This window comes from Ctenopharyngodon idella, chromosome 13 (assembly GCF_019924925.1).
Source record: "Ctenopharyngodon idella isolate HZGC_01 chromosome 13, HZGC01, whole genome shotgun sequence".
In the NCBI taxonomy this organism is placed as follows: domain Eukaryota; kingdom Metazoa; phylum Chordata; class Actinopteri; order Cypriniformes; family Xenocyprididae; genus Ctenopharyngodon; species Ctenopharyngodon idella.
In genome coordinates, this window is record NC_067232.1 from 19,119,197 (window position 1) to 19,137,273 (window position 18,077).

The 18,077-nt window shown below is 36.7% G+C and overlaps 1 protein-coding gene across 2 annotated transcripts; it reads right to left on the reverse strand.

The window, feature by feature from the left end:
• Window positions 1-285: 285 nt before the first annotated feature.
• pyroxd2 (pyridine nucleotide-disulphide oxidoreductase domain 2) lies at window positions 286-14,924 on the reverse strand. Of its 2 annotated transcripts, XM_051916961.1 has the most exons (16): window positions 14,708-14,924; window positions 13,916-13,935; window positions 13,729-13,822; window positions 13,414-13,487; window positions 10,299-10,454; window positions 9,975-10,128; window positions 9,782-9,843; window positions 8,157-8,254; window positions 7,915-8,056; window positions 7,658-7,792; window positions 7,189-7,261; window positions 5,257-5,413; window positions 4,877-5,031; window positions 1,286-1,392; window positions 974-1,094; window positions 286-811 (listed from the first exon to the last, which is right to left on the reverse strand). In XM_051916961.1, exons 1-16 carry the CDS (start codon window positions 14,823-14,825, stop codon window positions 741-743), a joined length of 1,737 nt encoding a protein of 578 aa, XP_051772921.1. In that variant the 5' UTR covers window positions 14,826-14,924; the 3' UTR covers window positions 286-740. The 2 variants fall into 2 exon arrangements, with proteins under 2 accessions (XP_051772921.1, XP_051772922.1); XM_051916962.1 differs by lacking the exons at window positions 13,414-13,487; window positions 13,729-13,822; window positions 13,916-13,935; window positions 14,708-14,924 and having other exon boundaries at window positions 9,975-10,067; window positions 10,299-10,418.
• Window positions 14,925-18,077: the final 3,153 nt, after the last annotated feature.

Genomic DNA, 18,077 nt, shown 5'->3' on the forward strand with positions numbered 1-18,077 from the left:
CAGTTTACATACTGTATATACTGAAGATATAGTAAGAGTTTTTCTTAGGTTAGCAAGCTATAATGAACATAGCCTTATTAAATGAATATTTGTTCTTTTGGAGTCTTGCCTGCGTGCTGTGATTTATTATCTAAATTAAAATGCATTATAGAAATCCTTTTATATTATTTTATGTAATTAATTTATTAAAGATGAAGTCTGCAGTTCTGCACCACTAGCTTCACAGAGCAGAATAGCAAAAATTAAGAATTAAGGAAAACAATAAAGCTTCAAAGACCCCTTACATTCATAGCACCAAATTAGTTTATTATCTATTATCAAAATAATATAATTTAAGTTATTATAAAAACAATGTCATAGCTTTTTGTCAGAAGATTCAATGTGGTCTTATTCACATGTTCCATCTCAGGTTATACAAAACACATTTAATAATGTATCAGTGAATGTTAAAATTAACATTAACTAAGATTAATAAATGCTGTAGAAGTATTGTTCATTCTTTGTTTATGTTAACTACAGTAGTTAACTAATGTTAATTAATTAAAACTTATAGTAAAGTGTTACCATGATTTCACGTATCTCAAATTTCACTAAAAAATAGATAGAATAGGGCAACATTTTGGGAGTGTTTCAAAGGCTGTGCAAGACACACAATGTCAGCAACACTTAATATTTGTCTTCATCTCTCTTTTCATTGAAATATCCCATTGGAAAATGATATTCCCCATTGAAGGCAGAGATCACAGTCGCTTGAAATCCGCCAGAACATTGAGAGCTGAATTCCAGCCGGCTGCACCCATAACACCTCCACCTGAATGAGAAAGGCTCAGATAAATGCTGGAGAACACAGGGGAGGTCATGCACGTCAAGCTCAATATTTACCTGACCTGGTTTTATGAAATGTGATATCACACTGATGACATTTCTAAACCCAATACGTACTGTTTTACTTTTTATTTATTCAGGCACAGACCTGGATGGCTGCCACTGCCACATAAGTATAATCCTTTGACAGGTGAGCGGTAGTCTGCGACGGAGGGCAAAGGTCTTGCCAGGTAAAGCTGATCCAAGGACATTGAGCCATGAAATATATTCTGTTGCATAAAAAATGCATTTAATTAATATTGGGAATGATATGATAAGCGAATTTACAACAATTAACTAAGATTTAGAGATAAAATTATCTATTAGATTCTGTATTATTGTGAAAATTACTAACAAAACAATACATTTACAAAAAGTCCATGTAAATGTCTATTAAATGAATTATATGATATGTTCATACCCCTCCAGTGAGACCAAAGACCCTTTCAAGATCAGGAGGGGTCAGGATGTCTTTGCCCACTATTGACTTTTTAAATCCAGGAGCGTAACGTTCAACCCAGTCGAATGCTGTGAAACGGAAAAAACAAAGTACCAATTACAACAAAGATCTTATTACTTCAAGGCATGTGATATCACTGTGGTAGCACAAACCGTGTCACTGTGTTTAAAAAGTAGGTAGTTCATGCCTGCCTATCAGAGTACAAATGGTTCTGTGGGAATGTTGGGGCAGTCTTAAAAAATGCACAAAATATCACATAAAAATCTAGACAAGAAACCCTGTTCTTGTATTATAAATTTTATATTTTATATTATATATTTCTGAAGGATCATACATATATATATATATATATATATATATATATATATATATATATGTATGTAAGCAATAAGGTATGAGAGGCTGTGCTGTATCATGAATAAGTCCCCCCTTCAACCCCTTCAGCCGTGACTTATTCACAATACAGCACTAGCCTCGAGTACCTCATTGCTTTTATAAAACGGTTATCACACAATACAAATATTAAAGCCAAAAATATGTAACAATGCAACTTTCATGAAGTAAACTCTTACTAAAAGCCTTCCTCCCGCCGGAAAAAATAGTCCCTGACTGTGAACAGAAGTTACATTATTACGCCATTAGATAGCGGCAAAGACTGTCTTTATGAGTGTGTCAGTCAGTAGCGAAGACTTTTACATTGAAAAGACTGAATTGTTGTGAACACGGAACAAGACGCAACTGACAAATGCTTTAACTAGCGCTGTCAGTCACGGAAAAAACCCTTAACATTAACTGTTAAAAGGACAAGATAATACGTCGGACATTTAAACTGATTTTTTTATTATGAACATACGACTGACCTGAGGAAAAAATGCTAAATCTGAATGCAGGTAATAAACTCGCTCACTCGATCTCTTTCTCACAACGCTATAATACAGTGTTGGGGCAACACATTACAACACATTACAAGTCATTTCATAATTTTATGTAATCAGATTACTTTTTTGATGTACTGTAACTAGTATATATATATATATATATATTACAGTGTTGGGGTAACGCATTACAAGTAACACTTTACATAATCAGATTACTTTTTTTATGTAACTAGTACATATATATGGGGTAACACATTACAATTAACATAATTTTAAGTAATATTACTTTTTTTGATGTAACTAGTAAAGTAATGCATATTACTTTTCAGTTTAAAGGTAGAGTCAGTAGAATTTCAAAAACAGATGCGAAGTGTGCTTTGATATCGCTATTCATGTGAGTACACTGGGTTTTGATTGTCTGGAGCTGCTGTGCTGTTTGCGATTAACAACAAACACTTTGTATTTACTCTTGTGTACTGTACGTTCATTTTTTGTGCTTTCTTGTCGTTTGTTCAACTGCGCTTTATTTTCCGTGAAGCATTTTGTTGCACGTCAGCTGTGATAAACAGACATCCACTCTCGCATTGCGTGTGTAACAGTGGCCAGATAATGAGAGTTTTACTGTTAAACCACTGCGCACTGACAGCCTCTAGAGAATGAGGTGTTTAGTGTCATTTAGTGCCAGCAGCGATCGGGCTGGGATTTGAGACTAACTCGGAGCAGGGTGGTTAGGATTGGAGTGTGAGTTTTGGAGGCGGAGCAATGAAGAGAGGGGTGTGTTTGTTTGGGTTGATTTCAGATATCAACAATGTCCAACAGCGTTTTTCAAAATCTACTGATCACACCTTTAAAGGTTTAGTTCACCCAAAAATGAAAATAATGTAATTTATTACTCACCCTTATGCCGTTCCAGACCTTCGTTCATCTTCGGAACACAAATTGAGATATTTTTGTTTAAATCCGATGGCTCAGTGAGGCCTGCATAGCCAGCAATGACATTTCCTCTCTCAAGATCCATTAATGTACTAAAAACATATTTAAATCAGTTCATGTGAGTACAGTGGTTCAATATTAATATTTTTGGTGCGCCAAAAAAACAAAATAACAACTTATATAGTGACGGCCGATTTCAAAACACTGCTTCAGTAAGCTTCGGAGCGTTATGAATCTTTTGTGTCGAATCATGATTCGGATTGCTGGCAATGCAGGCCTCACTGAGCCATCGGATTTCAACAAAAATATCTTAATTTGTGTTCCAAAGATGAACGAAGGTCTTACGGGTGTGGAACGGCATAAGGGTGAGTAATAAATGACATCATTTTCATTTTTGGGTGAACTAACCCTTTAATTAATTTGCTATGACATTTTTTATACTATTAAATTAAAATTCTCTCTCTTCTCCATAATGTAGTCACTTAGACGTGCATTCATGCGTGCACACGCAAGAACAGACAAAAAGTACAAAAGTAACAAAACACACTTTTAACTTTCAATACAAAGAGTTGTACAGTACGTAATATAACTCGTAATTTTAAGAGATCTTTTGTTTGTCATACAGTTCTAGGGGTCAGGAAATATTCGAAGTGTTCAGAATATAATAATAATATTCTAAATGTGTTTTTAAAAGAAAATGATGGTGTATGTTATATAGGCTATGTTGTTGAATGTATTACTGCTTTAAACACTTGCAAAAAAGAACTTCTCAGAAAAAGAAAAAAAATCTGCAAGGCCTGGAAGAGAGCGAGCCTCAGCCAGGTGAGAAAAATTAATGTAATGCATTACTTTTCATAAAAAGTAACTAAGGCTACTGCACACTGTCAGTTTTTTGGATTGACAACTGCATTTACTTACAGGTGTTAGTCTCGAAATGCTGTTCAAACAGCAACTTACAGTAGCGTTTAAAATACTGTCTGTATGAACATGCAACGGGAGTCAAGCCTGTATTCTATTAACCATAGCAGTGACCAAAGTAATATCAATGATGGTGACGTCCATAAAACTGAAAAGTCTTATCACTTTTGATACGACAAGACTCCAATCGAGCCGTGAATTCATCCGTTAAATCTTCATCACATCTGGAGAACGGAGCATTCGAATCGCGCGAAGCATACAAAACTGACAGGAACAGCTCTGATGGAGAACAGTGACTGTATCTAAAACCTTCAGATGACACACAGCTCATATCTCCGTCATTGTAAGTTACCGAAAGCGAAACCACACAAAATCCTGCAACACACTGTAGACACATGTTTGTGCAGTGCAGACTGGTTCTCTTGCACTGTATGATGTGACAGACAACTAGTTGTCCGGTCCGGTTCCGTTCACACAGAGCTGGTTTTACAAGAATGCGGTTGTGAGTCCTGAAAATTTATGTGTGTATTCAGTTATAGAATGCGGTTGTCACTCATGTAAATAACTGAGCTGTGTGTGAACGCAACCATATTAAGGACTCAAATACAGGACTGACAACCATTTCCTTCTGCTGTGTGAACGTGGACTTAATAACGTAATTAGTTACTTTTTTGAGGAGCAGCACAATATTGTAACACATTACTTTTAAAAGTAACTTTCCCCAACACTGTATGTAAGACTTCCGAGACCTTTTACATACACAAGCCTTATAATGCCTGTGCCTGCAAACGGCACACAAAAATGCAAATAAGGTACTAGGTACCGGTGTCAGCAAATCTCTCCCTGTCCTCATCGGTCCAAGCGTGGCGACCCTCCATCAAATATGGGGTAAACTGGATGAAGAGAGACAGCACATGACAGCCAGGAGGTGCTAGAGTCGGATCTAGCACTGAGGGAATGGTCATTTCTATCATAGGCCTAAACAAAAACACCAGAAGATGAATTGGAATATAATGTAAATTGCTGTGGTTTGGTGCAATGTATGGAAAACCATCACCATAAACCCCAACCCAGAGCAACAGATGTGCTGACTGTGAAACCCTTGTCAGGACTTGCAAATCCAGATATCCTGATGCCTTCATGTGTGTATAATGTGCAAATATTAGTTGTTCCATTATAAGCAGCACTGCAGGTTTTGCCAACCTGGAGGATGGGCGTCCCTGCTGGCCCTCCATGTAGGCCTCTTCCAGCACCTCCACACTCTCACAGTTCAGGTGGATTGAACACTGATGATGTGGACCTGGTTTTCCATCCGCACTATTCGGAGCAGCCAAGAAATTAGGCAGCTTGTCCACAGCCACTGTTCATTTGCAAAAAAAAGTCCAATCAACAATTTTACAGGGGAAAAAAATAAACCTCATTAATTAGTTCTTGCAAGGCAGCACTGTTTATATTCCTCAAATAGTTTGGTTAGAAATTTATTCTACATATCAAACTTCAGCAACTAATTTAGACCCAAATGCTTAGCATACAGGTATGTAGATAATTGTTTTGTTTTTTATAAACTTTATACTTTTTTAAATGAATTATAATTAGTTTTAATTATTGAATTATCAATTAATTATGAATCAAGTAATAATTATTTAAACTAAATTAGTGACTGAATATTCACCATTTAAATTAAACGGCAGTGATGATATCATCATAGTATTTGGACATAGATATGTATACGTAGATGCCTCATTGTTAAATTCCCAAAGAAATGGGACAACAGGTGAGAATGTGTTGGTTTGTGTTTTTAATTGTATTAATCAATATTACATGTTTTACTATGGTACTTTTATTGTTCTTACTTTTACTATGGTAACTTTTTAATGTTATGTCAAGTGACGCCTTCGTCTTGTTGTATTGTTTAGTTTAACAAAATCATCTGCTGAAGTCTATTTCATATATAGACATTCATAAATGCGTCTAACTATGGTTACAGTCGCTGTCAACTTGCTCTCGAATGTTCATGGACCGCTCCGGCTTACGTATAGCAGCCCATTAAAGCATTACTTCACCCAAAAATTAAAATTCTGTCATTAATTACTCACCTTCATGTCGTTCCACACCCCTAAGACCTTCGTTCATCTTCGGAACACAAATTAAGATATTTTTCATAAAATCCGATGGCTCAGTGAGGCCTCCATTGCCAGCAAGACAATTAACACTTTCAATACCCAGAAAGCTACTAAAGACATATTTAAAACAGTTCATATGACTACAGTGGTTCAACCTTAATGTTATGAAGTGACGAGAATACTTTTTGTGCGCCAAAAAACAAAATAACGACTTTATTCAACAATATCTAGTGATGGGCGATTTCAAAACACTGCTTCATGAAGCTTTGAAGCTTTACGACTCTTTTGTTTCGAATCAGTGGTTCGGAGCGCGTATCAAACTGCCAAAGTCATGCCCCCCAGTGGTGAACCATTAAAATTTCGAAGCACTTATGACATAACAAAGCCTCGTTTACTGAAATCACGTGACTTTGGCAGTTTGATACACGCTCCGAACCACTGATTCAAAACAAAAGTCGTTATTTTGTTTTTTTGCCGCACAAAACGTATTCTCGTCGCTCCATAACATTAAGGTTGAACCACTGTAGTCACATGAACTGTTTTAAATATGTCTTTAGTACCTTTCTGGGCATTGAAAGTGTTAATTGTCTTGCTGGCAATGGCGGCCTCACTGAGCCATAGGATTTTATGAAAAATTTCTTAATTTGTGCTCCAAAGATGAGCGAAGGTCTTACGGGTGTGGAACAACATGAGGGTGAGTAATTAATGACAGAATTTTCATTTTTGTGTGAACTAACCCTTTAAAACTGCCGCTAATGAGGCATCTATGTATATATTTCTATAGTATTTGGACAATGAATTCCAGCTGGTATTCTTTCATGCTTCTATTGCATAATGAATTATCTTTGGTCTTGTCTTGTTTGCTTGCTGAGTGTCAAGATAATGATAATGATTCCTGGAGTATTTACACAGAACCAACACTCTTATTTTCCTGCCTTGCAAACAGGTTTTTTAATGAGAAAATGCATATTTAGTTCAATGAAATGAAGCGTTAAATTATCTGTAATCATACCGTTTATCTTTGTAACAGGAGAGGTGTAGTCAATCTGATCTACGGCTGTGATGAATGCCTCTGGCAGGGCATCCTTTACCAGGACAACCACAGACATCAATTATTCAGAATTGTCATTAACATTTAAGTAAAACAGTTGTTAATTCTTCCACATTATAAAATAAGTTCATTGGGATTCTTAATATTTGCCTATATATTTCTACTGTAAACTGAACTAACACATTTGCATGTGTACACTGTTGTCAATTAAAGAATAGGGTCACTCCTTGAGTAAACAGATAAAGTGACTTGCTCAAGGCTACAACAGCAGTTGGCAGAATGGGATGACATTAACTATAGAAGGAATGACCTAGAAATTTCTATAATCATGGCCATATCTAAAACCACTTATGTAAAAACAAATGCACTTCATTACTTTTAAAAATGAGCAGAACTGGCATGATCTCGGGACATACCATCAGGGCTGTACCTGTGGGGTGAGCTGTTTGAAGGTGACGTAGGGAGTGGCGTTGGACAGAACCACTTTACTACGGACTTCAGTTCCATCTGTCAGCACAACGCCCTTGGCACAACCATCCTGACCAATAAGGACTCGTTCAACATCCTACAGGCCCCCAGGAAGGCGACAGTTTAATATCCGTGGGTCAGCCGGTTCCTTTGAATAAATATGGCTAGCATGGAAACAATGGCTCAAGAAAAGGTTACACCTTCTTCCTGAATACTTACTCTGTCTGCAAAAATATCTGCTCCGAGAGAGCGGGCGGAACAGGCGATTGATTGAGACACTCCACCCATTCCTCCCTCCACGTAACCCCAGGCACCTTTCTCCTTCTCCAGCTCACCCATGACATGGTGCAGCAGGACATATCTACAAGATTAAGCAAAGTTTATCATACAGTATCCACAACATCAATTACAGGATTTCCTGAATCAGTTTGAACACATAAATGTCAAAGTATCCTCCTCACCCACTTCCAGGATTATTTGGGCTTGTGTTTGCGCCAATCACAGAGTCTGTGGCTAATGTGGCTCTCAACGGCTCTGATTCAAACCAGCGATTGAGCACCTACAGACAAAAAAAGCTGAAATTTCAAAAAAGAATGCTTCTAATGCTGTGAGCATTTCATGAAACATCTTCAAACTCACAAATAATTAATTTTTAGGCAATGCTCAAAGTAAATGATGCTTATTTTGATGAGTATTTTTCAGTGGTGTTAAGTATTTGAGCAAATGTAATATCTTTTTGGCTACTTTGTAGTTTTACTGAGTATCAAAGACATTAGCAACTTTTACTTTCTACTTGACTACATTTTTGAATAAGTATATGTAATTTTTACTCAAATACATTTGTGATGAGTAATGCAATTATGACACCTAACTTTTTCTGCAGCAGTTTATTTCTGCTACAAAAGAAGTGATATCGCCATCTACAGGGCATTGAGTGTATATATCTTGTGCGTTTTGCCCTTTCTCACCCTAACTTGTCAACAGGGCTACTTTACGCGAATACGAGCACATTAGCAGGTAGTTGTGAATCGCAGGTGTTTCATATATGAGATGAGAACATGGCTGCAGCCACTGTAGAGGCTGAAATCAGAACGTCCAGTGCAAGTGGGCTTTGGCTATTTAATTTTACTTTACATTTTTTAATTTATCCCTTATATTAAAGAGACCTTTTTGATATTGGTTTACTTATGCCCTTTTTAAGCACTTGAGCGTAACTGAGACTTGAGTGTTTGTAGACGTTTAAAAGGCTGTTGTGTTGACCTTGATAAATTGCAATTTGTTTAGTTTTATTCAGATTTTTCTTGTTTTTCACTGGCATGTCTCTTAGGTGTTGAGGACTAGTGCATCTTTGAGCTCACATTCAGCACGAGTAAAATACTTAAGTACTGTTAAAATCAGATACTGATTCTGAAGTTATTTTGGAATTGGAGACTTGTAACTTGTAATGGAGTCATTTTCGCTGTAAGGTATCTGTACGTTTACTCAAGTATGGTTTTCAAATACTCTTTACGCCTCTGGTATTTTTATGTATTTTCAGATCAAACTTTTGAATATACACTACTGGCCAAAAGTTTGAAATAATTATTATTTTTAATGCTTTTGAAAAAACTGAACTAACTGAACTTAATAATATTTTACAATATTATAGTATATTTATAAATATAGTATAATATTGTAAAATATTATTACAATTTAACTTAATTTTCAGCAGCCAGTCTTCAGTGTCACATGATCCTGCAAGCTCTACAGTGGCAGACATATTTTAACCTGATCACAATCCCAAAAATCTGAGGACAACAGACCTGATTACAGAATCATCTATTGTTAATCTATTGATAATAATGAGCAAATGAGAAATGTACAATATTTAACCACTCTGGGCCAGAGTCTCAAAATTTCACAGAGATCCTCAGATTACTATTAGTTTTACTCCTTGTTTAGCTTCCTAGCTGTGAAATTTCCAGCAGACAAATCATCACAGAATTGTTTTTGGATTGACCTTCATAGGTTCTGGTACTTATTCAGTCAAATGTATTCAAAAATGTCATGCATTTCTTTTCTGTCAAGGTCAGGAGGCATTACCCACCTTCATAACTGGAGCTGTAACAAGTTCATAGAAATCTGGTATATTCTTTCCCAACTTCAACCCTTTAAACATAGAAACACGTGGATTTTATAAGCCTCAGTTTTATAAGACTCTCTGGCTTATTTTAGCAGCAGCAGAAAAAGTGAGGAAAATCTGGTTTATTGTCTGTTATATAATCATGAAGCATCATTACCAGACTTCAACAAAGGTTTCAAGCTCCCCAGAGCAGATATTCTCTTTCTCAAAGAGCCCTGAGTCAGTCCTGGAATGTCAATGGGTGGAGCATCTAAAAGAGGGTGGATGGCACATGCCAGTCTTTCTAAATAGGTTAAAAAATCTGGATAGACCTTTAGTGACAGGACAGAGCAAAAATCCACATAAAATCCATATTAAATCATATAAATTCCATTTTCAGTAAATTGTCAGAGAAGTTTTCACAGTATTTTACTTTTACAGTCATGCAAGTTCATTAAAGTGCTCTTGCAAAAATCTAAGTCCTCTTGACATTGACACAAACCTTGGCATCTTTCTCTGAGAATTTGCCAATTTCTTTTTGGGTCATTGCCAAGTCAGCTCCGAGCAGTAAAGACCGTGGTGGCCGCCCTCCTACACCATCCTCCAACATGGGGGTAAATGAATAGGGGTCCCTCATGTACACCTTCAGACCATGTTTCTGCACAGAAGACATACTGCTTATGTGTCATCTTAGCTTAAAAAATTAAAAAATCATATGCCACTTGTTTAGGTCACACTTTATATTAGCAACAAACTCAAGTTCCTCCTAAATTTCTCTTTAAAAAAATTTGTTTTAGACTTCTAATTTGTGAGTCATGACCGGTGTTTTATTTTGTTCTGTCCTCTGCACTTTCACGTTTGTTTGAAATCTTTGCAAATTTATTAAAAATAAAAAAACGAAAAAAATCACATGTACATAAGTATTCACAGCCTTTGCCATGACACTCAAAATTAAGCTCAGGTGCATCCTGTTTCCACTGATCATCCTTGAGATGTTTCTGCAACTTGCTTGGAGTCCACCTGTGGTAAAGTCAGTTGATTGGACGTGATTTGGAAAGGCACACACCTGTCTATATAAGGTCCCACAGTTAACAGTGCATGTCAGAGCACAAACCAAGCCATGAAGTCCAAGGAATTGTCTGTAGACTTCCGAGACAGGATTGTATCGAGGCACAGATCTGGGGAAGGGTACAGAAAAATTTCTGCAGCATTGAAGGTCCCAATGAGCATAGTGGCCTTCATCATCTGTAAAGGGAAGAAGTTTGGAACCACCAGGACTCTTCCTAGAGCGGGCCGCCCAGCCAAATTGAGCGATCAGGGGAAATGGGTCTTAGACAGGGAGGTGACCAAGAACCCGATGGTCACTTTGACAGAGCTCCACTGTTTCTCTGTGGAGAGAGGAGAACCTTCCAGAAGAACAAACATCTCTGCAGCACTCCACCAATCAGGCCTATATGGTAGAGTGGCCGGACGGAAGCCACTCCTCAGTAAAAGGTACATGACAGCCCGTCTGGTGTTTGCCAAAAGGCACCTAAAGGACTCTCAGACCATGAGAAACAAAATTCTCTGGTCTGATGAAACAAAGATTGAACTCTTTGGCCTGAATAGCAAGCGTAATGTCTGGAGGAAACCAGGCACCGCTCATCACCTAGCCAATACCATCCCTACAGTGAAGCATGGTGGTGGCAGCATCATGCTGTAGGGATGTTTTTCAGCGGCAGGAACTGGGAGACTAGTCAAGATCGAGGGAAAGATGAATGCAGCAATTTACAGAGACATCCTTGATGAAAACCTGCTCCAGAGCGATCTGGACCTCAGACTGGCGCGATGATTCATCTTCCAACAGGACAGCGACCCTAAGCACACAGCCAAGATAACAAAGGAGTGGCTACAGGACAACTCTGTGAATGTCCTTGAGTGGCCCAGCCCAGAGCCCAGACTTGAACCCGATTGAACATCTCTGAAGAGATCTGAAAATGGCTGTGCACCGACGCTCCCCATCCAATCTGATGGAGCTTGAGAGGTCCTGCAAAGAAGAATGGGAGAAACTGCCCAAAAATAGGTTTGCAAAGCTTGTAGCATTGTACTCAAAAAGACTTGAGGCTGTAATTGGTGCCAAAGGTGCTTCAACAAAGTATTGAGCAAAGGCTGTGAATACTTATGTACATGTGATTTTTTTTTTTTCTTTAAAAAAAAATAAAATAAAAAAAAATTGCAAAGATTTCAAACAAACTTCTTTCACAATGTCATTATGGGGTATTGTTTGTAGAATTTAGAAGGAAATAATGAATTTAATCCATTTTGGAATAAGGCTGTAACATAACAAAATGTGGGAAAAGTGAAGCGCTGTGAATACTTTCCGGATGCACTGTACTATAGGGTTAGGTTTAGGATTAGGGTTTGGTTTAGGGTCAGTCGCATGTAATTATGCATAATGTATAGTTATTACTACAGTAACTACCTCTAATATGTGTAACAAGGTCACTGTAAAATGAAGTTACCCATTATATTTATTTTTATATCAAGTATATTTTAGTTTACCATAAATGCTTGTCAGTATTTTCAACAGTACAATAACATCATATTTCAAAGACAACAGGAGAAATTATGAAAATACATATAACAGATTTACTGAAAGGTGGCATGGAACAGTTGTGATAGACTTTTCTTCCCTATTATGACGTACAGTCAAACCAAAAAAATATTCAGACATTTTTGATATTTTTGGTATATTTTGACTAGTGGGTGCAGGACACTATAGTTCATTTATGTAAGTGAGGATAGCAAAATAAAGTAAACTGTGACATATTATACCCAAAAATTACCCAAAAACAGTGGACTACCAGTAAAATTGATAAAAATTTGGAACCAAAAATTTTTCAGACACTTTGACCTGACCATGTTTTGCTTAAGTGTTATCTGACATAATTAAGATTATTTTTTTCTGACACAGTTGTCATATTTTATTACCATTTTTTTTTTTTTACTATAGTGAATAAACTGTATTAATGAATGAAATGTTCAAGGTGTCTGAATAAATTTTGGTTTGACTGTATATCTGAGTGAAGCTGATTCTCGAACAAGAAAAAATGTAGGGCGGGACTTGATTTTGTCATCAGGAATTGATTGGATGGTTGTGATTGCTATTGCTGTGATGTCATGTGAGTGACAGGTTGTCCCGTCCTCGCCACAGTAAACACGTTATCAGAGAAGAGAAGTCAATACAAGGGTAGCGGAAGTTATTTTGATTAAAGATTAATCAATATCCCATAACAATATCCCATAACAAAACAAGAATTGTCAACTTGGATTTCATGGAGACTTTAAATCCTACTTAAGTATGTTAAAAAAAAAAAAAGCAATCTTAAGATAATTGCATTTAATATAAATTTAAACTATAATATATTTTCATTTAATTGCAAAAAATAACATGCAATAAAGTGTCTGAAAACATTACATTCACTTTTAAGTATAATCTTTTAAAGTAGGCTGTTATTTTCATAAGTAGTACTCTTTTTAAAAGTATGCTAAAGTGTACTTCTTTTTCACAAGGGTTGTCAGGTCTGATGGTCAAAGGAGAAAGAGAATGGGGCATGTAACATCAATAAGAGCATCACCTTGAGCTCCAGGTCCTGGTAGATGTGTGGACGCAGTAAACTGAGCAGATAGGAGGCCCTGGAAAAGTGGAACCCTGAACATAAAAATAAACAGGCCATTTGTACAGACATGCAAACTACAGTGATCCAAACAGAATTTTAATATTTCTTTAGGGTCCATCAGCAACCTAAACCTAAAATGCATAGACTACATACTGTATGAATTCTGAGTTTGTAATTATTGATGAAAACAAAAGTGCTTTGAGAACCAGATCTTTGGCCAGTCTGTAAGAGATTTAGGTAACCTTGTTTTGGGTGATAAACCAGAACTCACACCTGGTATAATCTCTTCAGATACGGCTGCTCCTCCAAGGACATGTCTGCGCTCCAGAACTGCTGTTTTCAGCCCTCCCTTCTGCAGATATGCTGACTGGGCAAAATACAACAGAAAGTTTCTTGAGATGAGACTGTTGTGCAATCTTTGGTCAGCAACATAATGAGAACACATCTAGTGTGTACTTACAGCAATAAGGCCATTGTGACCTAAAAAGAAAGAAAAGGATTTTAGGCTGTTTAAAAGAGTCTAAATTCTTCAATCATTTACTATTATGTTGAATAACTGGTTAACACCAGATGAATGTTGCATTATGTTCTCCTGAAATGATTATGAAACAGAGTGTGACTGTGGTTCAAAGGTATGCATTGGGTTTGAGACAACATTTTTTAGAAATGATTTTAAAAAGTTTAACACACTGCATGTTTTAAATTACAGTACACAAACTTTTATTCCTGCAGGGGGCGCATGGAGGCGCAGCAGGGCGAATTCCTTATTGACTCGCATTAAAAACTTTGGACGTTTTTGGTCTCACTGGGAATATTTTTAAACAGAAAATCATAATCGTTTAAAACTATCGATTCGAAAGATTAACATATGGTATACAAATTTAAATTTCCTCAAGTTTCTATGAAATTATTTTAACAAAAGTAATCCTCACAACGACTCAAACACGACTGTGACTGGCCCTTTCTGACGAGCGCTGAGAAAAGAAACAGGTCCCACGTGACTAAGTTGTCTATGCGCTACTTCAATAAGTCTGAATAATACTTTACAGCTAGGCAACGACACAGGGAAAAGTAAAATAAAAAAATACACAGTGAGGAGTTCAAATTATTATTTACAATTATATTATATGACCACTCGGAGAAAACACGCGGGCAGTAAGCCCCGCCCATTTAAGTACTCAATTTCGTGCAAATTGCCATGCTGCATTTTCATTCTGTTTCTTTAGGCCCTGCATGAATGTCCGTGGCCTACCTGCGCCGATAATAATCGCGTCATATTGAGGTTTGAGGGCAGTGCTGCTGTGGCTGCCGCGCCGTGTCACCGAAATAAACCCTCTGTGCGCGCGACCTGCCCTGACAGCCGCAGCCATGACGAGTCCTGACAGCCCTCAAACCCAAAGCTCAAACTCCACAACTCCTCCTCTCACCACAGTATATTGGGGGGAAAACTCCAAGAGGGCTACAAGGTGCTGTTTTCCTTCGAAACACCCCGCCCCCACATGTAAAACAATTCTCAACAGCCATTTAGATCAGGGGCCCGCAAGGGAGTGCGAGGGGGTCTGTGGAAAAGCAGGGTAAAGATGTCAAAATAAATGAATAATAAAAATAGCAAATAATAAATACATTTGATTAAAATAAATGTTATATAAATATTGGACTCATTGTAAAATCAGCAATCTCACAACTTGGTAAATCGTTATTCATTGTTAACTGCATGTTGTTTTGCTTGTCTTGATAACTAGTGGCACTGAACATCCATGTTGATAGTGTTGGTTCAAGGTCCAAAGGTAGCCTATGTAGAAATTGTGATGGTCAAAGGGTGATTTAAAATAAATCTTGTCTTTACATTAACCTTAAATTATAAGATATTAACCGTGTTTTATAATCTGTATTAAAGGCATGCCTCAATATATAAACAATTAACTCCTTTATAAAAGAACATAATAAAAGTACACACCAAGATAAGTTATTTGAAAGAGCTTTGTCCTTTAATACCCTGATAGGCACAAGGAAAATCACAAGACAGAGTCAAATGATTTTAGATCAGAGCCACAGAAGCTCCATTGTCTTGATCTGCTTCTAGGGAATGCTTACACGACAACGATGGAATAAAACGGAATAGTTTTTCCTATGCATTTTTCGCGTAGCCTATACGAAAATGTTGTCAAAACGGATTTGCGAAAACTATTAAAAACACTGCATTATGCTGCCAGGCCAGTAGTTGGCGATGTCACATTGTAAAGAAACACTATACGCCTATAGATTGAACACGTAAGCGCATGTGCATGACGTCACCGTTTTCACAAATTCGCATTTTTTTAGTTTACACGGAGACAATAATGGTTTTAAAAATCTTGCACTTTGAAACCCGTTTGCAATAGTTTGCATTTTCAGGCCCCCAAAACAATGCTGTCATTTAAATGAGTGGCCAAAATGCATAAAAAGTTTTCTGTTTTTAGTTGAAAATGGTATCTTATAAACGGCCCCTAAGATAAACAGATATCTACTGTCAATTTAAAGGTGCAGTGTGTACATTTCAGCGGCATCTAGTGGTGAGGTTGCAAACTGCAAACGGCAGCTCACCCCTTCCTTGAGATTGTCCTCACTGCAGCAGTGGGGGGCTACTGCCTCCCTTTCGAAGCAAAATAGAGAAGCTACGGTGGCCCTCTGGCCGACACAAGATGTCATCATCTGAGACAGCAGAGAGTACGTTAGCCAGTCAAGCAATGAGGTTTCTTCTTACTTCTAACAAAGAACGGTCTCTGCTTCTAATAAACCAGACAAGTATTACTTCTACTTCTTCGTGCGTATTCAACGTAGCGACGATGCAAGCTGCCTCTAAAAACACGAACAATTTAGAAGAAGAACAACACAGTGATGAAACGCGCTCTGTAGAGTGTTTGTCCGTTTAGGGCTGCACAAAGTGACGACTTGACATGGAGGGGGGACCCGCGGTGTATAGATATAAATGGCTCATTCTAAGGTAATAAAAACATGGTTTCATTATGTAAGGTCTTTATACACCACTGAAAACATAGTTATGTATATTATATTGCATTTCTGTCAATAGATCCTCCCAAATTTTACACATTGCACCTTTAAGTTTGACTAAGGGACCGTTTACGACACCATTTTCAACTAAAAACGTAAAACTTTTAATGCGTTTTGGCTGTTCGTTTTGGGTGCCTTAAAACGCACACTTTTGAAAACGGGTTTCAAAGTGCACGTTTTTGAAAACGGTCTCCGTGTAAACAACAAAAACGCTAATCTGTGGAAACGATGACGTCATGCACATGCGTAGTACATGTCTATAGTGTTTCAGCGCCATCTAATGGTCTGGCAGCAGAATACAGCGTTTTTAGTCATTTTTGCGGATCGTTTTAACAATGGTGTCGTCTGTAGGCAGGAAACTTAAAGGAAAAACTTCTCCGTTTTAAGCATATCCTTGTCATGTAAACGTAGCCTATAAAGAGGTTGTTGTTGTTGTCGTTGTTGTTTTTACCAGAAACAAATGAGAGATGAAATGGAATAAAGAAAAAACAAGCAATTCAGATTTTTCTTTTATCAATTCACTTTTATTAATAACTTTATGTGTACAACAATTCACTTTTATATGATTTTTAAAAAACAAAAAAAAACAAATTAAACAGCTACAGCTGTAAAAGAAGAAAGTAAAGTACAATTCTGACGTCATTCAAATTTTCATTCAATTTTTTTAATTAAATAAAAATATGTATTTATTATTTAAAATAGCCTAAATGGTTAAATGTTAAAATATATTTTTTAAATCATGTAATTATTTAACATAATATTATACATTATTTGTAAAATATGTTTGCATGTTGTGCAGAGGCTTTCGTCCACAGAAGAAGAAGAAGAAAGAAAGAAAGAAAGAAAGAAAGAAAGAAAGAAAGAAAGAAAGAAAGAAAGAAAGAAAGAAAGAAAGAAAAAGAAAAAAGAAAAGACAAGAGGCGAGATTTTCACAAAGCCACATTATTTTATTCCAGTAGGTGGCGGCAAAGACTTTGGTTTGTCAGGTGCAGGGCTCATCCTTAAACTGCCACAATTATGCCAAAATAATAGATACGAATTTAGATAATGTATTCTTATACATAGGCCTAATATATTTAGTAGTAGAATAGCATTGAAGTGTTAATACTTCATGTATAGGCTTATTTGTTAACATTAATTAACAATGAACAATATTCAGTTCATTATTCAATATTCAGTATACAGTTTTAAAATCAAAAGTTGTATGTCCTAATGTGAACTAACATAAAACATGCATTTGTATTAACTAACATTACCAAAGATTAATAAATGCTGTTAAAATATTGCTCATAGTTCATGTTAGCTAGTGCATTAAATAATGTTAACAATAAAATGAGACCATATTGTAAGTGTTAGCTAAGATTTACTGTTTCAATGTCAGCCTTTTATATTAATTCTTGTTAACTTGACCCATTGACTATTTGAGACTTCATAGTTAATTCAAAGCCTTTTGAATACTGTCTCCTTCTTCCATTATAAGACACATCAAATAAAGATGCTTCAAGGCTGTGCCATCAGAAGAATACTTAAGAACTGTTCTCTTCAGCTAAGAGAAATCATCTTGACTGAAG

What these genes read in the sequence shown, in the direction of transcription:
- pyroxd2 (XM_051916961.1), bottom strand. Translation starts at nt 14,825, where the DNA reads ATGGCTGCGGCTGTCAGGGCAGGTCGCGCGCACAGAGGGTTTATTTCG. An exon ending in ATCTGAAGAGATTATACCAG is followed by an intron (nt 13,488 to 13,728) that starts GTGTGAGTTCTG and finishes TTTTATGTTCAG; the next exon opens with GGTTCCACTTTTCCAGGGCC. An exon ending in GGAGAGATTTGCTGACACCG is followed by an intron (nt 1,393 to 4,876) that starts GTACCTAGTACC and finishes TCCGTTTCACAG; the next exon opens with CATTCGACTGGGTTGAACGT.